At 43.5% G+C, this 21,791-nt stretch overlaps 2 protein-coding genes across 2 annotated transcripts in view; both read right to left on the reverse strand.

The window, feature by feature from the left end:
- Nucleotides 1-21,791, reverse strand: part of ENTREP2 (endosomal transmembrane epsin interactor 2) — a gene marked incomplete at both ends in the record, with an annotated part of 385,859 nt that overhangs the window by 103,133 nt on the left and 260,935 nt on the right. The window lies entirely within an intron of this gene.
- Nucleotides 1,945-3,218, reverse strand: NSMCE3 (NSE3 homolog, SMC5-SMC6 complex component). Its single transcript, XM_080913803.1, has one exon. The coding sequence runs from the start codon at nucleotides 3,139-3,141 to the stop codon at nucleotides 2,305-2,307; it is 837 nt and encodes a 278-aa protein (XP_080769929.1). The 5' UTR covers nucleotides 3,142-3,218; the 3' UTR covers nucleotides 1,945-2,304.

Genomic DNA, 21,791 nt, shown 5'->3' on the forward strand with positions numbered 1-21,791 from the left:
ACCAAAAAGAGGAACTCAAGGAAAAACTAGTCTGTCTTAGTCAGGGTTTCTATTCCTGCACAAGCATCATGGCCAAGAAGCAAGTTGGGGAGGAAAGGGTTTATTCAGCTTACACTTCCACATTGCTGTTCATCACCAAAGGAAGTCTGGACTGGAACTCAAGCAGGTCAGGAAGCAGGAGCTGATGCAGAGGCCACGGAGGGATGTTACTTACTGGTTTGCTTCCCCTGGCTTGCTCAGCCTGCTTTCTTATAGAACCCAGGTCTACCAGCCCAGGGATGGCACCACCCACAATGGGCTGGGCCCTCCCCCCCTTGATCCCTAGTTGAGAAAATGCCTTACAGCTGGATCCCATGGAAGCATTTCCTCACCTGAGGCTCCTTTCTCTGGGATAACTCCAACTTGTGTCAAGTTGACACATAATCAGCCAGTACATAGTCCCCAAAGTCTCCAAATCTACTTGTGCTGGTTTTTTGTCAACTTGACATAAACTGGGGTTATCTGGGAAAAAGAACACTCAGTTGAGAAAATACTTCCATCAGATTGGCTTGTGGAACACTTTCTTGATTGCTGTTTGATGAGGGAGGACCCAGCTCACTGGAAACAATGCTATCCATGGGCAAGTGTTCCTGAGCTGTCTCAAGCAGGCTGGACAAGCCAGTAAGCAGTGTTCCTTCATGGCCTCTGCTTTATCTCCAACCTACAGGTTCCCTCAGTGACCGACTAAAAAACCTTACCTTCCAAGATGTGGTCACGGTATGTCACAGCAGTAGAAAGCCAACAAGGACACTACTGCAACACAAGTCAACAATCTGTAGCCACTCTCGCTCCTTCATACCTCATAACTACCAGACTCCGGTAGTTGGCCTCTAGTTCAGTCACCTGACCTCACAGCCATCCCATGAAAGTATTTGCCTCCTGTGATGAAGAACTTTCAGTAACTCTCCTCAAGCATTACTGCGGATGTCCAGTGTCTGGCCAAATACTATCAAAAACTCCATGGAATCTGTAAAACTCATCTATAGCAACTGGAAGAAGTTGTTTTTTCCCCCCATTTTACAGTTGAGACTGAGAGCTACTCCCAAGAGAACCAGTCTGACCATTTGTTCAAATTGGGGTTAGAGGACTTTAAAACCATCATGTCTCTGTGCTGTGCCACACCTCCCAAAGCCCAGGGGGTCTTGTGGTTGTTTATACTGGTCTGTCTGGGCTGCCCTCACCAGACATCACCCTACATAGAAGAAATGGGAGGGACTTCTTAGCCCCAGAACTTGTAACAGCTCTCTTAGAAGTGATCTAACACCCCTAGATCACTAGTGATATAAAGAACAAAAAGTAGTTCAAAATCAAGAGTAAAAGTAAGGTGTAAAGTGGCTATATTCTTTCATACCAGGGCCTCTGCTAAACTTTACATTAAGCTCTATCTATTCACAATGGCACACTCAATAGCGGATTGGGCCCATTCTATAGATTTACAAGCTAAATTCTTGTATTTAGAATAGGATCTGCACTTGGGCAGTGTGATTCCCAATCAGGCCTGGTTAATCACTCTGACACTGTCTTATGAACCTAAGACTTAACCATGATCTTAACTTGCTCTGATGCACACTTCTGCAAAACCATTGACTTTAGCTGGTATCACGGCAAAAACTTCTGGAATCGTGACATTTCCTTAGCAGCCACAATTACTAACAGGAAACAATAAAAATAATGGTGACCTGACTCAAAAGTATAGTATTTGTTATACTTAAAAAAAAAAAAACCTTATGTAGGACCCAAAGGATAACAAAGTAGTAATTACGAATATAGAAATATCAGAAAACACACCATATAGATTTCTTGGAACCACAAGCACTCACACCCATACAGAATAACGTATTTTTAAAGCTGTGTAGACAAGAAGCTAAACCAATATTATTTCCAATTTTAAAAAGACGTTTATTTTTCTCCCATGAACTAGTCATTAGATAATAGCTACCCTGTTTCTTTATCATCTAGACCATCAAAGCAATTTACCTAAATGTTCCTTCTCGAATATGTTTGACATCGCATTACAATTTCCCAGTTAGGTTTGGAAAGCTAGAAAACGCTTTAAACAATAGACAATAAAATAAAATATTTCTTCCATCTCTTTAGCAATGAAAATGTAATGCTCAAACCCTAATAAAAACTAAACAAAAAAACCCCGCGACACATACTAACGCTACAAGGCATTTAGGCCCAGCACAATCAAACTTCCTCCGACCCCTTCCCCTGTTCCTTTATTCTGGAACTGCTGAGGCGCTCAGACTGCAACTCATTAGTTCAAGAGGATGTGGCTGGGGCACTAGCTGCAGGTCTAGCTCTACTCTCCTCATCTGCCAAAGCCTCGCAGTACTGCGCGGGCCAGTCTTTGGGGTCCTGGTTATGGACTTTGGCCACAAACTTAAGAACTTTCATCTTGCTGGTCTCCAAGTTGGTTCGCGGGCCCCACTGTAATTCATAGTCCACAGGATCGGTGTGAGGTATCCTCCGATACTCCAGGTAGCGCTGCCGCACAAAGTCTTCGGTAATGAGTTTCTTTGGGTCGCCAAAAATTAAATGCTTCTTAGTGGGGTACACTCCGAGTCGTCGCAGGAAGTCCCAGACCTCAGTCTCGGTGATGGTGTTGCCTTTCATGAAGATAAGCCCCAGGACTATCATAAGCAGGCCCGAGGTGGGCGTACCCTGATCGCCCCTCACCTCTGCATCCTCCTCCACTGGCTCCAGCGTGTTGATGAGGATGTAGGTGTGGCTCTTGGGCTCCAGCTCCACCAGCTTGTACCCGAACACGTACTGCAGTCGCTCGGCGGCCAGCTTCAGAAGGTTGGGGTACACGTCCCGGTAGTCTCCCACCACGTGCTTCAGGATGTCGGTGCGCTTGATCGGGATCTTCTTCTGGTCCTTGATCAGCAGGAACTGAACCAGCTCGGCCACCTTCAGCTCCAGCTGCTTCTGGGTGCGTGGCCCCACCGTGGGGGCCGACAGGGAGGCGCGGGAGCCCTGAGAGGAGCCGCCCGCGCCGCGGGACGTGCTGGGCGCTTCCTCGCCAGAACCTCCCCAGTCCCGCTCTCGATCAGCCTGCGAGCTGGGCCGACCGCGGCCCCTCGGTTTCTGCAGCATGTCGCCGGTCGGCTGAGAGCGGACAGCGCTTGGGAGCGGTAACCGCCCGAAACCTCTGCCGAGCGCGCCAGAGAGGATCCGGGAGAAGTTGCGGCGTGCGCGTGACGTCACGTCGCCGGCGCTCCGCGTCCCGGAGGCGGGGCAACGCGCCTGGGAGCCGTCCTGGGGGGGCGCGGCGTCTTCACGGCTACTGCGCATGCGGAAGGTCTTGGTGGTGGCCGATGCTCCCTCTGGGCTCGGTCCCCAGTTTTAATGAGAATCTAAGTGTTTATGAGGTCATATAAATAGAAAGCAAGAACCAAAAGTTCTCTGCAGGTGTGCGGTTGAATTCTAGGGCACACCTGTTTAGACACATCTTACGCTTTTTAAGCTACAAAGTTTGTATATGGAACACAAAGGATAAATTAATTTGTGTGTGTGTGTGTGTGTGTGTGTGTGTGTGTGTGTGTGTGTGTGTGTGTGTGTGTGTGTGTGCGCGCGCGGGGGGGGGGGTGTTGTGGGGAATAAGGCAGAGGAAGAGAAAACCTGGGAAGTCGAGAAAAAAGTGTTGATTTGTGCACTAAATGTGGACATGGAAGACCCGGGGCACCCCGTCTCAGCATAGCGGTCCTTGGCAGAGTTCATACCCACCTGGCCAGTTAATTTCTGTGCAATCTCTTGGAGTCTGTAAGAAAAGTTATTCTCAAAAGCCAGATTTCTCCTGCTGTTTCCAGGTTCGTATTCTCTTCATTTAAATTTCAGCTAGATGACCATAAGAAGTCACATAAGCACTGTCAGTAATGCATAATAATGTAAGCTGACTTTTGGAAGACATGGTCGCGAAAACTGCCTCAGACCCACATCTGCAGTTTTAGCAGAAACATGTTGGAGGAATGCTAACCCCAGAGGCACTTGCTCTCTTAAGAGATTAGCATTTAATTTAGGTTACCAATGATTCTGAGTAGCAATAATGTGAGTCTCTTAATTCTCTTTCTTAGTATATAAGCTTTAAAATCTCTGTAAGAGAAGAGCCATCACCCTTTACAAGCTGTGATGTGTGTAGTCTGTAGATGGTTTCAATTGTGCAACTCTAATAGGCAAAATGAGTCATTTCATTAACTCAAACCACCAGCAGTCTGTTGCTATTACTGCTGCAGATCTCACCAAATGGATTTCTTCTCCATTTACTGACAAAGGAACCGAGTTTTCCTCTCTCGTTTTTAAAGCTACCAAGAAAGTAGGTAAACTATTCAAAGAACAAACTCAAATTGATTTCCTCCTTAATGCAAATATATTCAGAGGAAAGCAATTCAGATCACATTATTTGAATAATCGCACCAAAACATGGCCTTATTAAAATTTCATTCAATGTAAGCAGCATAAAATTTTTGTTTATAATTCAATATGAAAATGCACTCTGATAATGGGACCTGCAAGGCTAATGTAAAATCCTATTCCATGTTGTGACTCAAGTGTTCTGAAATCTAGTGAGCTTTGAGGAGTAACTTTCTATTCCACACAGGGTCAACGAAGACACCATCAGAGGTTGGGCTCAGTGACAGAGGCTGCAACCTTTTGAAAGTGTTCTTTAAAGCTCACAGGCTGGGAATGTAGACCCCCGACTGGAGAGGGCTGCGTCCTCATGAATGAATGGACGCTGTGTTCTCTGTAATGAGTTAAGTGTACGTCGGTTTTGCCATTGTACACTCTAACCAGATCACGACACACAGTGATGCTCAACAGATGTGGTACCTGGCTCTTAGTCCTCCCAACCTTAAGAGCCACGAGTAAAAGACAGTTCTGTTATGTCCAGCCCACCCACTCCATGCATCGTTTCACAGCAGCACAAAATGGACTGAGACTGACTAAATAGAGCAGGGTGTCGTGACACCCTTCCATTTGTCTGCCTCAGTTTCCTCATTTGTCTGCCTTAGTTTCCCTGCGAACTGAAATCTGCATTTAAGTTCATCGAAGCCTCCTGCGAACTAAAAGGTTCCTCCAAGAAGGATCAGTCCTGCCTTGAGCCAAAAAATTTCAGCAGCCAGGAGACGAGAGACATGGAAAAAAAGATGAGAGCTGTTGTCAGCCTTCAGGCTGGTTTTCAGTATTTTCTGTTAGTTTCTTCACAGAGCACCACGCTAACTCACAACCCAGCAAGCAGCACAGCTAGCACCCAAGACTAGAAACCACAGCATAATTTCCCAGCACCCCCACACAGACAGCAGATGGTCATGACTCAAAACACATGAAGAAAGAAAGATACCAGTTTTAAGTCCCAAAACACCTTTCCCTGTGCCATCCAGGATGCAGCCTAGAAGACACAGGCAAGGAATGATGTGAATAAAACATAGGTTAGAAATCGCAACAGGCATCCTAAACCCAACATTCCTCTTCAAATACACAATGGAAACTATGAAGTAACACTAAAGGTGGCGAAGGGCAACAGTTAATGCCTTTACAAAGGTAACTGTAAATACTGCCTCTTCAGCCCCACAACAACCCTGGGGGGCTTTTGGGCTTTTTACTTTCATTCCTGGAGAAACCGATACATAGAACACCTAGAAAACTGAGAAAGTGGACAAGGAGACCTGGAAGAAGGAAAGCTTTGGCCTCAGGGAATCTAGACTACAATTCTGGAAAAGCTATTCCCATTCCAGATTTCAACTTCCAGACCAACAATCTGAAACCGTGAATCCCATGATTTCAGGGAACTAACTGGGTTTTGTTTACCAAAGACCTAGCACTGGGTCTGGCAGGGTTGCTTGGTTACTGTTAGTTTCTTGGCGGGGGCGGGGAGGGGTATGTTAATGAAAATATCTGAGGAAGATGCAAAGTTGTAAAGGAAATAAAGCCTTACATTCTTAGGGTCCTGGCTAGGCTGCAGAATTAAATTCATGTGGCAGTTTTTAAATTTAATTATTTTTTGGAGTCCTGGGGGTCAAATCTTGGGCCTCACATACATTAGGCGAATATTCTACCACTGAGCTATATGCCACAGCCCAGGAGACAGATTAATTAGATAAATGTACACACCTTTAGTCCAAGTGTTATAGGACACAGTCTTTTTGTTTTTTTAATAACAAAACAAAGTTGCAAAGAAGCAGCAAGACCTAGATGCTTTTGTATTGGAACAAAGAGAAGTAATTGTGGAAATGTAACTAAATCCTGCAGGAAGGTTAAGGCAGGAGAGGCTGCTCCAAGATTCTTGCCTAGGACCCAGTAATGTTTCTTTTCTCTGGCTGTGGGAAGGCGCCTTGCACTTGAAAGTTTTATCTTCTGTTTTCAAAGGAAGAGAGGAGCTAAGGCTGCCCTTCTCACATCTGCTGTTTTTCAAGTGTGCTAGCTCCAAGTAATCCTTGTGCCAAAGTGGCATATTCTGGGTGACATATTCTGCTACCTAGCACTAGAAAGATGTTCATCTCAGTGGAGCACATGCACATAGAAAAAATCAGGAAAAGGTCAGAAAGAATACATAGACATCACTGCGCCCATTAAGGCTGTATGCTGTGAAAAATAAAATGGTTGACTTTTGTTGTTGTTCAGAAGATACATGAAAACCGTCTCCTTGGTGAAGCCTCCCACTGCAGCGATGACGAAATGCTCTGTCCGTTCTGAGGTTCAAATTTTCAGAAGAATCCAATGTGGTTGGAATACAGCGAGTCCAGCTTTCTGTTGGAAGCCTCGGAGTCACAGAGATAAATGACTAAAGCAGAAAGGAAATGTCCAAATGCTTTGTGTGGATGACCTTTTTGCATTTACCGTCAGATGCCCCTCCCCTGAAAGGAGGAAAAATAACATTTCTCTGAGGCAAACCCCACACTAAGATTTCAAAGGCACTGAGCAAGGCTACAGCGCTCTTTATGTTTCTCTAAGTAATTAAATGCTTTCTTCCATCTCCTTGGCAGCAGATAGCTGCCAACAGACTCCAATCATCTATATTATCTACTAGGGGCTCCTCCTTGTTCACTGATATTTCCTGTTGCAGCAGAAAACGAATTTAAGTCCCCTAACAGTAACACAGTGCTAAAAGCAGGTGAGGCCCTTACAGGAAGAAAAGGGATTATCACAGCATGTGGCTAGCATGCAGGAACAGCTCCCTGCTTTTTCTTGTGCAGTGAGCATTCTAAGGAGTTGAGGCACTAATACTGGCTCTGGTGCCAGATGAAGACAACAACAGCAACCAAGATGCTTTAAAGGATTCAGAGAAGTTCTTCATGTCCGCTCATTGTTTCCTCGTAAAATCCGAGTCTACCCATCCCTAACGAAGGTCCTCCAAATTGGACCACATGCCTTAGAACATTTTGTTCCTCGTGAAAGTCAATGAAGCCTAGCAGAGCATCCCTTGGCTGGGAAAGGCATGGCTGAGGAGACAGTTCCTGGCTAAAACAGCAGCCATTGGCACAGAGCCCCCTTATTAAATGCTCTTTTCAAGAAATAGAAACTACACAGTTACCAAGGGCCCCGATGAAAACCATTAAGGTGTATTGAGTTATGATCATACAAGGTCTCAAGAAGGAATCAGACTTGATTTGTTTGCTTGGCTTCTTCCTCACACTGCATTTTTCCCCTTTAGAAATTGCCTCTTCCACACCTCTAGGAGACCTTGGTACTACTCCTTCCGTCATTGGCGGGCAAGATTTGTGCCGGACATGGTAATTATGCCGTCCAACCCACATCTGGCAGGAGGGGCCCACAGGTCCTCTTTCCTGCATTAACAAGATGAAGGCTAACATGCAGCTAGCTGTTGTTGCATGGTTTGCATGCTCTGGAGTGCTCGAGCACACACACACACACACACACACACACACACACATACACACATACACACACACACACAACACACACACACACACCAAACCAACCAACCAAAACAAACAAAAACAAAAAAGGAAAAGAGCCCTGCCTCATGGTGATGCCAACTCAAAAGATACCTCGAGGGATGGAGAAATAGTTCAAAGCCTACCATCTGAATCCTTGTGTCCTGAGTTTAAGGTCCGACTCCTGCAGAATAACTGAACCCTGGGCAGCTTTAACTAATCTCCTTTGTGCTGCTTTCTGGCATTTGAAGCTGAATGTGTTTTAGCTAAGTCTGCAGATAAACCAATGTAAGGAGGAAAGGCTCTGGTGCCCGGGAATGAGAGCAGGGAGGGTAAGCATGTCTTCTGAAGATGTTTTAATGCCACAGGGAGATAACTGAAAACAATCTGACATAGTATTTTCTGTGGCAGGGGAATTCACATATTAGTTTACTTGTTGGGAATAATGACAGGGGAGCCAAGCATTGAAGGTCCACACTTTTACACATAAATATTTGTATGTGTGTTTTGGCCATTTACCCCTGGAGTTTCAGACAGCTAAGAGCACACAGTCATTTGTCATTTAGTGATGGAATATTGTTAGGTTATTCTGTCACTGGGTACACCTAGACTATACTTATACAAACTAAGATACCACAAAGAAACTAGGCATCTTAATTGAGGACATTCATTGCATGTGAGGACCATGGTTGACTGACATGTTATATTGTGTGAGGTGTGGCCCTGTTTTAACACATTGCTACTCTAGACTGCCCATGTTATTTAACCCAAAGCATTTTCCCACAGTCCCCTACACCCAAGAAACAGGCTCTCATTCTTTTAAACCACGGCGAGGAGGGCAGTTGAACCATATCCACAAAGCAAGGGCCCCAAAGAGAGCTGAGAAGGCTGACCATGCAGATCACTTTTTTTTTACAAAAGCCATCCACACTGGGATGGCCAATAAAAGTCTGCAGAAAGAAATGAATAAAATGTTAGAAAAATTAAAGGGTCCAAATATCACATTGTTCCTCATGAACATGACACCATCAGTGAAAAAAAATAAAAGTAATGAGAACATCCAAGGCAGCCAGGGAGATCCGTGTGCACACGATTTGAGGGAGATAACCACAGACAGAAGCAGACACGCTGTGGGATCCTGGAGCATGGGAACTTTGCACAGCCCGTGTCTCTAGTCCCTTCTCCTTTCTGGCTCCCTCCCTTTGACCAGTAAGCTTTCAGGGTTAGCATGAGCTAATCAGGGGCCATGGATTCCTCAAGGTCTGCAGAGGCAGGGACAAGCAGAGACTTCTTCCTCCCCGAGAACTCGGGTGCTGATTGCTACACTAACAAGCCACTTTCCAAGGTCAGGATACCAAGGAGTATGTTGTAAGGCCTGCCCTAGTAGGTCTCTATTCTGAGAACTTCTATAACCATCTCTTGTTTGTGGATGTCCTCCACCCCTAGTGCTAGATTGTTAATTAACAGTCCTCAGGGGAAACTTTATGGGCAAATGAAAATATACTAGGCCTTGAGGTTGGGAGAGAAAGTCTTGGGCTCTCAGAAGCTTCTCTATGAGGTTACCACATACTCTGCCAAAACCCTTAGGATTTTCATTACCTGTCAGCCTAGCAGTTTTCTAGTGATTCCCAACCATGTGATCTAAAACAAAAGGAAAAAGCACAGCCTCCCTGCATATGAACAGCACCATTATGAGAACTTGAGTGAGTAACGGGGAAACTGGCAAATCTCCAGCCACCCTGACCAACCTCTGAACCCAGCAGAAAGAGAACACCCAAATAATAGATCCATAAAATGAAAGTAAGACATCACTACTGACCCAACAGAAACAATTTACAAGGCAACGCTAAGAGCCATACAATGCACCAATAACACCACTTTAACCCTGTTGCAATATTAAAAAACAAAAAACAAACAAACAAAAAACGGTGACTGGTTCTAGCACGTCACCACTCCATGCTGCCCCGTTGTACTCTCTGACCCAGGCAGTCTCACCCACATTAGTTCCAGCACCTGTGAACCATATAGAACTAACATATATTTATCTCAACAGTGGCTGCCTTCTGGTTAGTCTCTCTCCTGGTTGCCTCTCTGCTAGCCAGGAACTCTGCTCACACTCCCTGAAGCCACCCCTTGGTCCCAGCGGTGGCTACCCTCTCACAGTTTCCTTGGTGGGCAGCTACCACACCGGGCTCACACATCCAATTCTGTGGAGGGCTTGCTACATCCCACCACTGTACCTTCTCTTGAACTCAATTGAGTCGCCGTGTGAAGAAAAACACCACATAATAAACTCTGATCCAATTGATAGGATATAATTTTCCCATCTAGACAAGACAAATCATCCTATACAAATCCATCCCTTATAAAATATTCATAACAACCTGTAGCTATACAGAGACATGCAGAGGATCATCCTCCTCTTCCGCCATCTTGCCTCCTCTCTTGGCTTCTCCTCTCTTCCTCTTTCTAAAATTTTGTTTCTGCCTACACTTCCTTCTCAACAAATGGCAGGCCTTGTGCTTGCCCTCTTTTAATTTCAGCCACACAACCCAAGGCTCCTAATGTAGCATTACACAGCATAGCTCTGTCATGGGCCTGTATTAAGTTCCATTCATAATGCCCTAGCATATAACTATATTTGGAGGTAATTTAAGCATAAATATACTAAGTTAAAGTGGGACTTTAGGGTGAGGACCTAAACCAGTAGGGCAGGTGCCTTTATCAAAGCAGACAAATCAGTCATCTAAAGTAGAAAAGAAAAAGCCCTAAAATATCAAAGTGGAAAGTGGCCATTTTACATGCCAAGAATTAAAAAGATAAGAAGACATCAAACCTTCATCTTGGATTTGTGACCTCCAGATCTATGAGAAAGATTTCTACTGCGTAAGTTACCAGTCTGCAGTATTCTGTTACAGTAGTTATAGCCAACTAATGCACATTTATAGAGAGAACAGAATTGGGAGTCCAGCAATAATTCCACACATCTACGATCAGTTTTCAAGAGAGGCTACAATAATCCTGCAGATTGACAGCCAATGATACTAGCCACATGGGACAGTACAAAGAAAAGAATGAGCTTTGACCTCGACCTTACACCATGCACAAAGCAATGCAAAAATGGGTCACACAACCATAATGAAAGTCAGGGCTATAGAACTACAGAATGAAACACAGCAGTAGTGTGAACTTTGGCATAGTGACCTTTTAGGTTCAAGGCCAAAAGCAGACTTGATAAAGGAGAAGACTAAGAAGGCTGGCCTGGTGGTAGAGGGCTGTAACCCCTGCAACCTGGAGTGTAACTCATCAAGGGTACGCTGTGGACGGATGAAAATGTCAGAAAGTTAGAAGATGCTGCAATAACTATAAATATGCTGAAAGAACTCTAAAAGAGTGCTTCCAGTGGCTATATTGTATGCTGAATTAATTGTGACTCACTAAACCAAACTTAAAACAACAACAACTTAAAGGCTAAGCCAAAATTCTCTACTAAGCTGTGTACTGATGAAATGGCATAATGAACCAGCATTGAGACCCTCAAGCAGATCAAGTCATGTGCCTAGACTTTCTGCATTAACAACAAGGAGAAACATTTTGAATTATGAAATCAATCAACATCCAACAAAGGAGAGTCTCCTGTGGGAATAATGATTTCAGTCACAATCAGGAAGCATGATTATTTACATTTTAGATTGAATCTAAAACGGGCATCTTTAAAATATGCTGCACGGTTTAGGAAGAGGGATTTCATCAGAGCTCTCAACACCAACCTCCCATGGGTCCAGGAGAAAAAAATCAAACTGGTCAGGGCTCAGGCTTTCCCTATGAAAGAAGGGCAGGTAACATATTTCAGTTCTAAAGTACACTAGTCTATGAAAGAATTCAAAACAAACTAAAGAAAAAGAAACACACACCAGTATTGAAAAGAAAATATTTGTGTGTCTGTCTGTCTGTCTCTGTATGTGTATATGTCTGTCTATCTTTGTGTGTGTGTGTGTGGCTGTCTCTCTCTGTCTCTCTGTCTCTCTGTCTCTCTCTGTCTCTCTGTCTCTCTGTCTCTCTGTTTATCATGTTTATGTAGGTGCCTCTGGAGGGTTAGGTACCCCGGAATAGACAGCTGTAAATTCGTTTCGTCATGGAACCTAGATCCTCTGCAGGGACATCAGGTGCTCTAACGCCATGGTGCGTAGTTAACAGTTCTTAAATGAACCCTACTTCCTTATTTCTTGGGTGAGTCTCTGGCAGCGGCCAGTGAGACACAATGAGTTTCCTATCTCAACTTTGTCTTCATTTATGCAGCATAGCAACTTCTGGAACAAAGAGATGTTTTCATGTAGAACTACTCAGGACTCAAGACTTCAAGTAGATAGGGACATTCCCTCTAGAGATAGAAATGAGAGCTCCGGCTGCCACCTGCCCTCCACACCACCTCCCTCCACCCCTGCCCCTCTTCTCCTTGCATTTAACTCAGCCTCTATGGAAATGACTGAGCCTCTTTCCTGACACAGGTGGAGGCAGAGGTTGTTCTTCCTCAGGATTCAGACTGTTAAAACTAGCTGTGTTAGAAGCAAGAATCATGTGCATAGTTTCCTTTAAAAGGGGTGGGGAGAGGCTTTGAAGGAAGCTAGTGAGAGCCTGCTGTTACTGGATTCTCTGTTTCCTCTACCCTGGGCAGTTTGGTTATCTCATACCTAGCCATAAGATATCCATCTTCTTCTGTGTTTCACCCTTTGGCCCTTTAGCCCTTGATTTTCCTTTTAACCCAAGCCTCTGTCTTCACTAAAATTTATGTGAGCAGCTTACAGCTTTGCCCCATGAGCCAATTTTGCTCACTACCTACAATGAGCGAGATCCTGCCCCAAGAACCCAGTAAATACAACCCAATCCAGAATAATCTGGAAACAAAAGTTAAAATAAATTAACATCTGTGAACATTTGCAGAAGATATGCTAAGGACACATGATTTAAAATTAATTTTTCCCCTGTGCTTTATAGGCACATTTTAAAAAAACTTCCACACACAGCACCAAAGAAACTTCTACTGTAGTTAAAAACAAAACAAAATAAAAAACCAGCTGTTTAAGTAGAATGGATTAAGCAAGTCACACTCAGAATTATATATACATCTGCTGCTCATCTGGCCTGAACCTTCATATGTTCCACACACTCCAGTGCCATCTGTCACAGTTTGACTCTTGAATGAGCCCAAAGACCTGTGTTAAAGACTTGTTTCCCGGATCATTCTGTGATTGAAAGATGGAGAAGGGTTCAATCCCAACAAGGGGGTATAGTTGAAAGAAGTCAGGTTTATGGGGGTGAGGCGGGGCAGGGTGGGGTGGGGCCGAGTGGGGCGGGGGGGGACAGAGGGAGTTGGAGGGGTAAGTTGCCAATAGAGAGGTTATGCTGTCTTTGGCCACTCCTGTTCCCCTGATTCCTGATTACCAAAAGCAATGTCCTCAGCTGTGCACTCCCCCAGGATGTACTACTGTCTTACCATGGGCCCAAATGCAACAGAGCCAAGCAACCTCAGACTAAAATCCTGAAATCAGGAAGCAACATAAAGCACCCATCCTCTGCTTTTTTTTTTTAAATTGGAAGCACCATAGCAGAAAGTGGACTGACATGCCACCTCCGCAGTGAACCTTGCTCCTCAGCTTCAATGGATCTTAGTGCTAATCGTTTCCTAACTGTTCCTACTGGGAACAGTGAGACTCCGTATGTAAGAAAAACACAGGGACCTAAAATGAGAGAGACCGGAAACAAGAGAGCAATGGTGGAGAAGCCTGTCCACTTAGCTGACTGGCCAGGTTTCTGTCTGGAAGCTACCTATTTGGCAGCTCACAATGAACTTTCTATAAAATAATAATAATGCTAACAACAATGATTACTCCTTTGCTTAATGTAGACAAACAAATGTAACACTGTTTCCCCGAGACAATCCACCCAAATGCATCTTTCCTGGAGGTGACTAGCTTCAAGAATATTGAGCTTGGGGCCTGAGTAGCCCAGACCTTTCCCCGGAGTATCTGCTTTCCAATGGACAGAACGTAAAGGTCATACAGAATTGTGAAAACTCTCTGCTTTTCTTAGAATGAAACTGTTCAGTCCAGAAAAGTTAGTGGTACCCAAACCCATCTTTATCTAGATATACTTACACTTCACAGTGCAAACCCTGAGACAGATGTGTATATAAAGCTGAAATACCCCTGGGTGAGCAGGTAATTTCTACCACACAATTAAAAGGCCTATCCCTAATCCCCTGCCAATGTGTAGATGACATGCTGCTTAGCAATCTCACTTAGTAGCAAAGCTGAAAAATTCACCAGTTAAAAACTTCAAGTGGACATTTGCTAGAAACCAGCATAAAAGGAAACTTTATTTTCTCCCCAGTTGCTATGTGGGACTGCATGACATGATTTCTATTTTTAGTTAGTATATATTAACTACACAAGACAATACGTTTTGCTTCTAACACTTTCCTACACCTATAAATTCTTCTCTAATCATATCTTGCTCTTCTAGCCTCCTCTCTCAAATCTCTCTCCTGCATGTCTTCTTCCTGCACAAGATGCTTTGACTGTAATATGAAGCTGTCAAAGGCCTTGAAAAGACAAGAAGGAAAGAGAGGGGAAGGGGGGAGACAGGAAGAGGGAGAGGAAGGGGGAGATTACTGAGAATAAACAAACTTAAGCTCAGTAAGACAAAACAAGGTAAAGAGTTCAGGTAAGAAAGAGGCAGGAAATGGGAAAGGTACTGTAGCATCAGGAAATATACAAAGATGGCAAAGGACAAACACACATGAGCACTCACTCTGTTGAGAAAGTAAGGCAAGAAACAGCTCTTTGGATGAGACTCATATGAGCCCACCTCACAGCTCTGCCTCAGCTGGCCTGGCTGCAGCCCTGCTCATCTGTCAGGGAACCACCCTTGGGAGGATGACCCTAAATATATAAAAAGAGCAGTATCTGGACTTTCTAGAGCTTTTCTGCATCCTGAAGCTGGCAACATAATCGCCTAATTTGGCTGAATACACCAAGGCTCTTGCTTTTTTTTTTTTTTTTGATCTTATTAATCCCACAAGCTTGAATGATGTGGTATGGGAAAAGCAAACAGCAGCTAATTAGCTGCTTCCTTGGATCCAACCAATCACTAGCCACATGCCAATGAATTTTTTTTCCGATGGCTCAACTGTCTATAATTATCTAAGTGGTCCACACTATTCATGCATCTTTCCCCCTAGCATATTTACTTCTAAGCAAATTACCTAATTCAATGTGGTTATTATTCTGGACATTTAAGAGCCATGCACTGGGAAATTTCACATAGTAATTAATTAATGTGGCTACATCTGTTATGCTAATTCTTCATGTCTAAGTGTGATCATTAGATGCAGCTTACGGAATTCAGCATGACTCACTGATACTTAATATTAACAGCCATTCACATTCTTACTTGATGAACCTTACTCAAGGATGATATTTCTAAATTTATAAACAAATTATGCAGCTCATTACATGGATGCTAAATACCAAGTTAGTGGTTCAGGAATGGACATGTGACCCTATCCAAACCAATGAGCAGTGAGGAATATTTTGGGCAACATCTGAGGGCTATTTACTTGCTCTTAAAAAGAGGTTTATAGGCAAAGAAGAGAGAAAACTGCCTTTCCATGTTGGCCATTACCATCTACATGATTTTTTCCGTAAGTAGTGGCAATCACCTTATGACTAAGAAGATGTAAGGTAATACATTAAAAACAAATTAAAACTGGCAGGATGGAGAACTAGAAAGAATATAAGTCCTTGACTTTGGTAGGCTGAGAAACCACCACATCTGTAGCAGCTTCTCTATATACTGTTTCACCATAGCTATAGCTACCTTTATCAAGACTTTGTAAATTATATTGTATGTCACCTGTTGCTAAGAGCAACCCTGAAGCTTCCCAACCAACACTGATAGATTTGGTAGATTAGTAGGAGAACTGGGCACCCATATAGTACTCCATATAGTAGTACTGTGACTATAGCCGCTGCCCATGTGCCAACTGGTCTACCTGTCTCAGCTCTAGGCACACTGGAAGGTTGAACCTGAAATGTTGCTGAAGTTCAGACCTTAGTACACATTTCCTTTTCTGTGGCAAAAAGACAGCTAACTGTTACATAGGATGGAGGAAAAGAAGAAAGTTCAATGGCTTGACCAATTGTCTAGTCAATGTCTATAAATGAGAAAGACAAAATGTATTTCAAAATTGCCCCATGTCTCCATGTTGTATGAACATAATCTTAGCATAATTGATATTGGGAGCCCAGCAATGGTTCCCTGAGATCACCCACCAAGCCAAGTTCCCTACTCAACATTTGACCTTGGATCAGTACCTTCTTATCTGGAGTCACCTCTTTTTCACACACCTAGTAGGCTGACATATAGACACTTACTGTGACCTTACCTGGAGCTGATCCCAGTCTTCTGAGGCTTTACTGTGTAGTACAACCCTGGTCTCTGTTTGTTTAGGAGAAGACAGATGTTATCACCCGATGTCTGAAAGTCTTTAGGAGTATGAATGTCTCTGACACGTGAACTCCTTCAAAACTTCCAAATTTGGCCTTGTTTTCTGACCCCTATATTGTCATGTGCAGACTGGTGGAAAACATAGACAGTTCCTAGCCAGCCAAGTACATATTACCTGGTATCTAGTGGTCACTGACGATTTCCGAGACACACCTTTGTCCAGAGGGTGACCATTTATTGACCCTCACAGTCTATAGTGGAATTGACAGATAAGTCCAGGGATCTGAATTCAGCAACAGTCTGCAGGTCATAGGTCACACAAACTGGAGAGACACCATGCCTGTGTTAGATAGAGCCCAGGGTGGGTAACAACTACACCAGGACATAGTTTAGTAAATCAGCCGAGGTAAGGGTTTCCTTTGTAACAAGACAGGAACAGGGACCAATGAAGAAAACTAAGGTGTCAGCTCTGAAAGGGTTCAGATGTCCTCTTTGAAAGTAACTTGTGAGACCTGGAGACAATTCCAAAGAGAAACTATTCATCCTTTCCTACCCCAGCTAGATCTAAAGTTTGTAGAATGTTCACCTAGCATGTCTAAAGTTACAAGTTTAAATCCTAGATTGTTTACACACACACACACACACACACACACACAGTAAGGTGGGGATAAAGGTAGAGAAGGATAAAGTTGCAGAAGAAAAGGAAGTAGGAAGAGGTTTGCTGGCTTATTTGGTACAGCACCACAGAAAGAAAGCCATCCCTACATGCCTCCACATCTTCCTTGTAATCCATGTGGCCTTATCTGGGTTGTAACTACCACAGTCTAAGCTGAGCCCAAACCAGCACTAGGGAAGATCTATACCCAAGACAATGATCAGAGAAAGGAGACCCGCATGCCACCTAGACACAGTGGCTTCAAGGAAGGAGAAGCCAGGATCTAGAGCAGATGTCTACAGTGGAACAGAACTAATGGCAGAGACAGAAGTGGAGTTTATAATAAAAAGACATAATGAGAACACATAAGGAGTTATTATTAGAGTGGGATAAAATACTCTGAGGATGGAACAGTGCTTGGAATCTTAATTTAAAATCTGAAGAGCAGAGCTGTAAAAAAAAAAGGAGTGGTGCCCACCGAGAATGCATGACTGTTTTAGGAGACCATAGGAGACATGTGTCATAATATAAGACAACAAGTTAATGAGCTAAAAATCACAAAGAAGGGAGACGTGGAGGACAGGAACAGGAGGCAATCTGGGTAAATAGGAGGAGTTGGGGGAGGACAGAGAGCTATGGCAGGGCGTGAACCGAGCGGAAAACCAGACTGGAGACTCATATCAAAAGTGACCTGGAAAGTCCAGATTTAAATACACCCTGAATTGGAAGACCAGCAAGAAACCATCCAAGCTTCCACACAGAAAGAACAAGTTTCTGGGGGTAAACTTCATACTTCTCACCTGTGATCGTAGAGAACCACAGATCAGGAAATGCCGAGCAGGTTAGTAAGAAGAGAGAAGATTGGGCCAGGAGTTTTCTCCCCAGGAATACCATCATGATGCTAGCATAGAAGAATAGACGGCTGGACACACAGAGTCAGGAAACAAAGACTGTCTATGCAAACCGAATAAAGTTCTGCACATTCCCACCAGAAACAAAGCACACAAGGATTTTAGGAGGGAAAAAAAGGACACTATTAGCCATAGATTTTTACAACGTAGTTACACGCCATTTGACAATGAACACACTGTGGGAAATGAAATGGGTGCCAGGTGACTTTCACCTACATATTGAAGTATACTAACCTAAATGGTCTAGCTCATATAAACATACACTGTATAGGGTCAGCCTGCTGTTCCTTGGATACCCATATGTGCAACATCCTAAATACGACCATCAATGATAGGGCAGTGGTACTTTTATATGTAAGCGCAGAGGAGGTGTAACATTATCATTTTATAGGAGTTTTCAACTCCAGAACTTCAATGGAACCGTCATAGGCTCCTGACCATCACATGTGGGAGCCTGACTCTGATCAAAAAGCAAGCCAGGCATGCTCATGCTTCTAAAGGTCTTACTATTGAATGGAGGCAGAGCCCAGTTTGGTTCAAAGCACGTGCCAAGGTTCTGGAAGGGCTGAAAGAGAGAATCTTCTGGAGATTTAGATGCTGATCTTTATCACGGACCTCCACCCCTTGATGAAGGCCAGTCCTTCCTTGTCCTATCTGCTTTATTTGATGTCGAATGTAAATGCATACACTTCACTCAGGGTGAACCAGGGATTCAATATTTTTTGCAGGAAGGAATGCCCAGGAAGGGAAGCTCATTTACTAAACACTAGGGACCTATCTAGGTACCTCATTTGCACGGAGAACTTCTATACTATCTACCGATCGCCCTGGTCCTCTCATTGGGGTATCATGCTTACTGATTCCAGAGCAGGTAGTTTGGCAGGGAGCTGACCCCACACCTAGCATATTTAATTCTGAATTTCTGGGGATTTGTGGGTTTTTCTTTCTGGGGAATGCTCTGCTTGTCCCACACCAATACAGATGATATTCAACTGAATTTTTTCAATGGGAGGCAAGGGCAGGAACTTGAAACATGAGGCAGAGAGGGCATCCTGCCCATTCCTGTTATTGCTACCCTTGTCCACACCAGTGGCTGAATCTCTGCTATGCTTTCTAGCTTCTCTTGGCACAGACCCATCTCTCGGCTCACTCAGAGGAGTGGCCAACAGCAACCGCAGAATAATTCGCATGATATTTGCCAACAAACACAGAGAGCACAGCTGGAGTTGGAAAATTCTAGGATGCAACGAAACAAAATCAGTAAGAACCCTGGAATTTGAATAGTCCCTGTAACTTACGAACTCAGAATTTCAAAACCAACTTAAAAAAAAATGTCTAGGCCCTGATGACTGCACTAGTGAGTTCTTCTGAGCATTTATTGAAGAAATCACATCGGTTCCAAACTAATTTTCCAGGAAGAAAAAGAGAATTATTTCCTCAGAATTTCTTATGAAGATAGTATTCAAATATAAAAAGTATGGCCAGGGTATTCTAGAAAAGGAAGATCAAAGGCCAACTTCCCTCATGAATATATAATCAATATCATGAATAAACACTGGGAATAAAAGTCAAGAGGATCCGTAGAAGCAAGGGGAGTTCCAATAAGGAAATCTTAGTCATTTGGCATTCAAAAGGCTATCACAATGGCTAAAAGATTCACTTTGCATGGTCTTCTTCAAAAGAAAAGCATATCATACAGTTACAGCCCAACTAAAACTTAGCAAGCTTGGAACAGATGAGAGAACTCAGTCACACAAACAACAGCACAGAGCCTGCATCACTGACACACTGGGAATGTCCTGCTGTGACGAAAAACAAAGACCCTCATGCCCTCACTTCACTGGGGGACCAGACAGTAGAATCGGGAAAAAAAGAAAGAAAAGCCAGGCATATTCAGAAAGAAATGATTTTGTTCTTCAAACAGCATACTTTAGGCAGAGAATTCAGAAGGAATACGGTTAATAACTAGATGTATGAAAGTACTGGGTTATAAAGGTTAATATACACAAATTGGTTTTATTTCTATTTTCTCACAACAAACGAAAAATGGAATTAAGATATAGGTGGTGCATTTTTCTAAAAACTGAACGGAATAGTACGGCTTAATGTGGCTGCCTGATTTTTCAGTGAGGAAGCAAGGTTATTTCTCCATTCTCAAATGTGAACAAGTTTGGGGACACGGTTTGGGTAACGGCATGTGGCAGAGGTCATATTTTTGCATGTCTGGGGCCCAGGCTGCTAGAGGCTGGCACTGTTTGCATGTCCTCTGGAAGTGCCTTGGCAGGTGCCACTATCACAGACAGAAGCCTGCTCTAGACCAGGAGCTGAATAATGACTGGCTCCCCACCTCCCAAGGCCACTTGGACCACTAAGCTTCCCAGCCCCCATCAATGAGCAACTGGAAGCAGGACCAGCAGAAAAAAAACACACAGAATCGCAAGGAATGTTAGGCTGGTGCTGTTTTAAGTCACTGACTCTTGCAGTGTTTTGAAGTGCAGCAGTAGATAACAGCACCAGCATGCATACCACACACACACACACACACACACACACACACACACACAGACACACTACATACCTTACATACCACATACCATATACCACACACATCTCACACATACACATATACTACATGCATACATCCTTTACACACACACATATACCATATACACTACACACCACACATAAATGTACTATACCATAGAGACATATATATGTCATACACATGACACACACACAATACACACACCACACAAACACAATGCATACCATATACACTATACCACACCATATACACATATACACTACATACACACGACACATACACCATACATATATTATAAACCATACAGAAACAACATATACTATGCACACTACATGCATACACTTCATACCATACATACATATACATCATGCACACATAACACAGACTACACCCACACAGCATATAACATACCTACTATGCACACACAGCCCTTAACACACCATACATTCATGTTCACTACACATATACTATGCATACACCACAAATAAAAACAGCGCTAGACTCATACTTCCCATGCAATACACACACAGCATATAACATACACACTACATATACACACATGTGTATTATACCCAACATACATGCATCATACATGCACATGTACCACACATGCAATATAGACTCCACACACCATATACACTATACACACACAAACACACAATACCACACATTATATACACATGTACCATAGATACCCCACACACAACTTAGACACACACACCATATACCACCCCCCCACACACATACACATACACATACACATACTTACTTTAAATTAGACATATACCTAATGAAAAATAATACAAGGCTTCTACTCAGAAAATTGTAGACATTAGTGAAGGTCAAGAAGACCTAACTAGAAGCTCCATTCATGGTGACAACTGTGCTCATCCTCCTCTCAGGATCCATCACAGCCACACCAATGTTTCCAGCAGAATTTTGCAAACTATGACTAGGAACCTGTCTGACAATATAAAGAAGAGACATAGTGGGACGCTGTCAGTGCACACAGTGCTCACGTAAAGCGCTAGCAGAGACTCCTGAACCTACCTACGGCTACTGAAACCATTAGGGTTTCTGCAAGGATACCAGGAAAGATCAAGAGCTCCAAAGAGTGAGCCTAGGAAGTAACCTGTGGGCACAAGGACCCATCGTTCATCACTAGACAGCACTGCAGAGCTGTGGGGAGATGACTCTCTTCAGTAAATAGCCTGGTCACTGAGGGAAGAGATGAA

This window comes from Micromys minutus (assembly GCF_963924665.1).
Source record: "Micromys minutus genome assembly, chromosome: 3".
Lineage (NCBI taxonomy): Eukaryota > Metazoa > Chordata > Mammalia > Rodentia > Muridae > Micromys > Micromys minutus.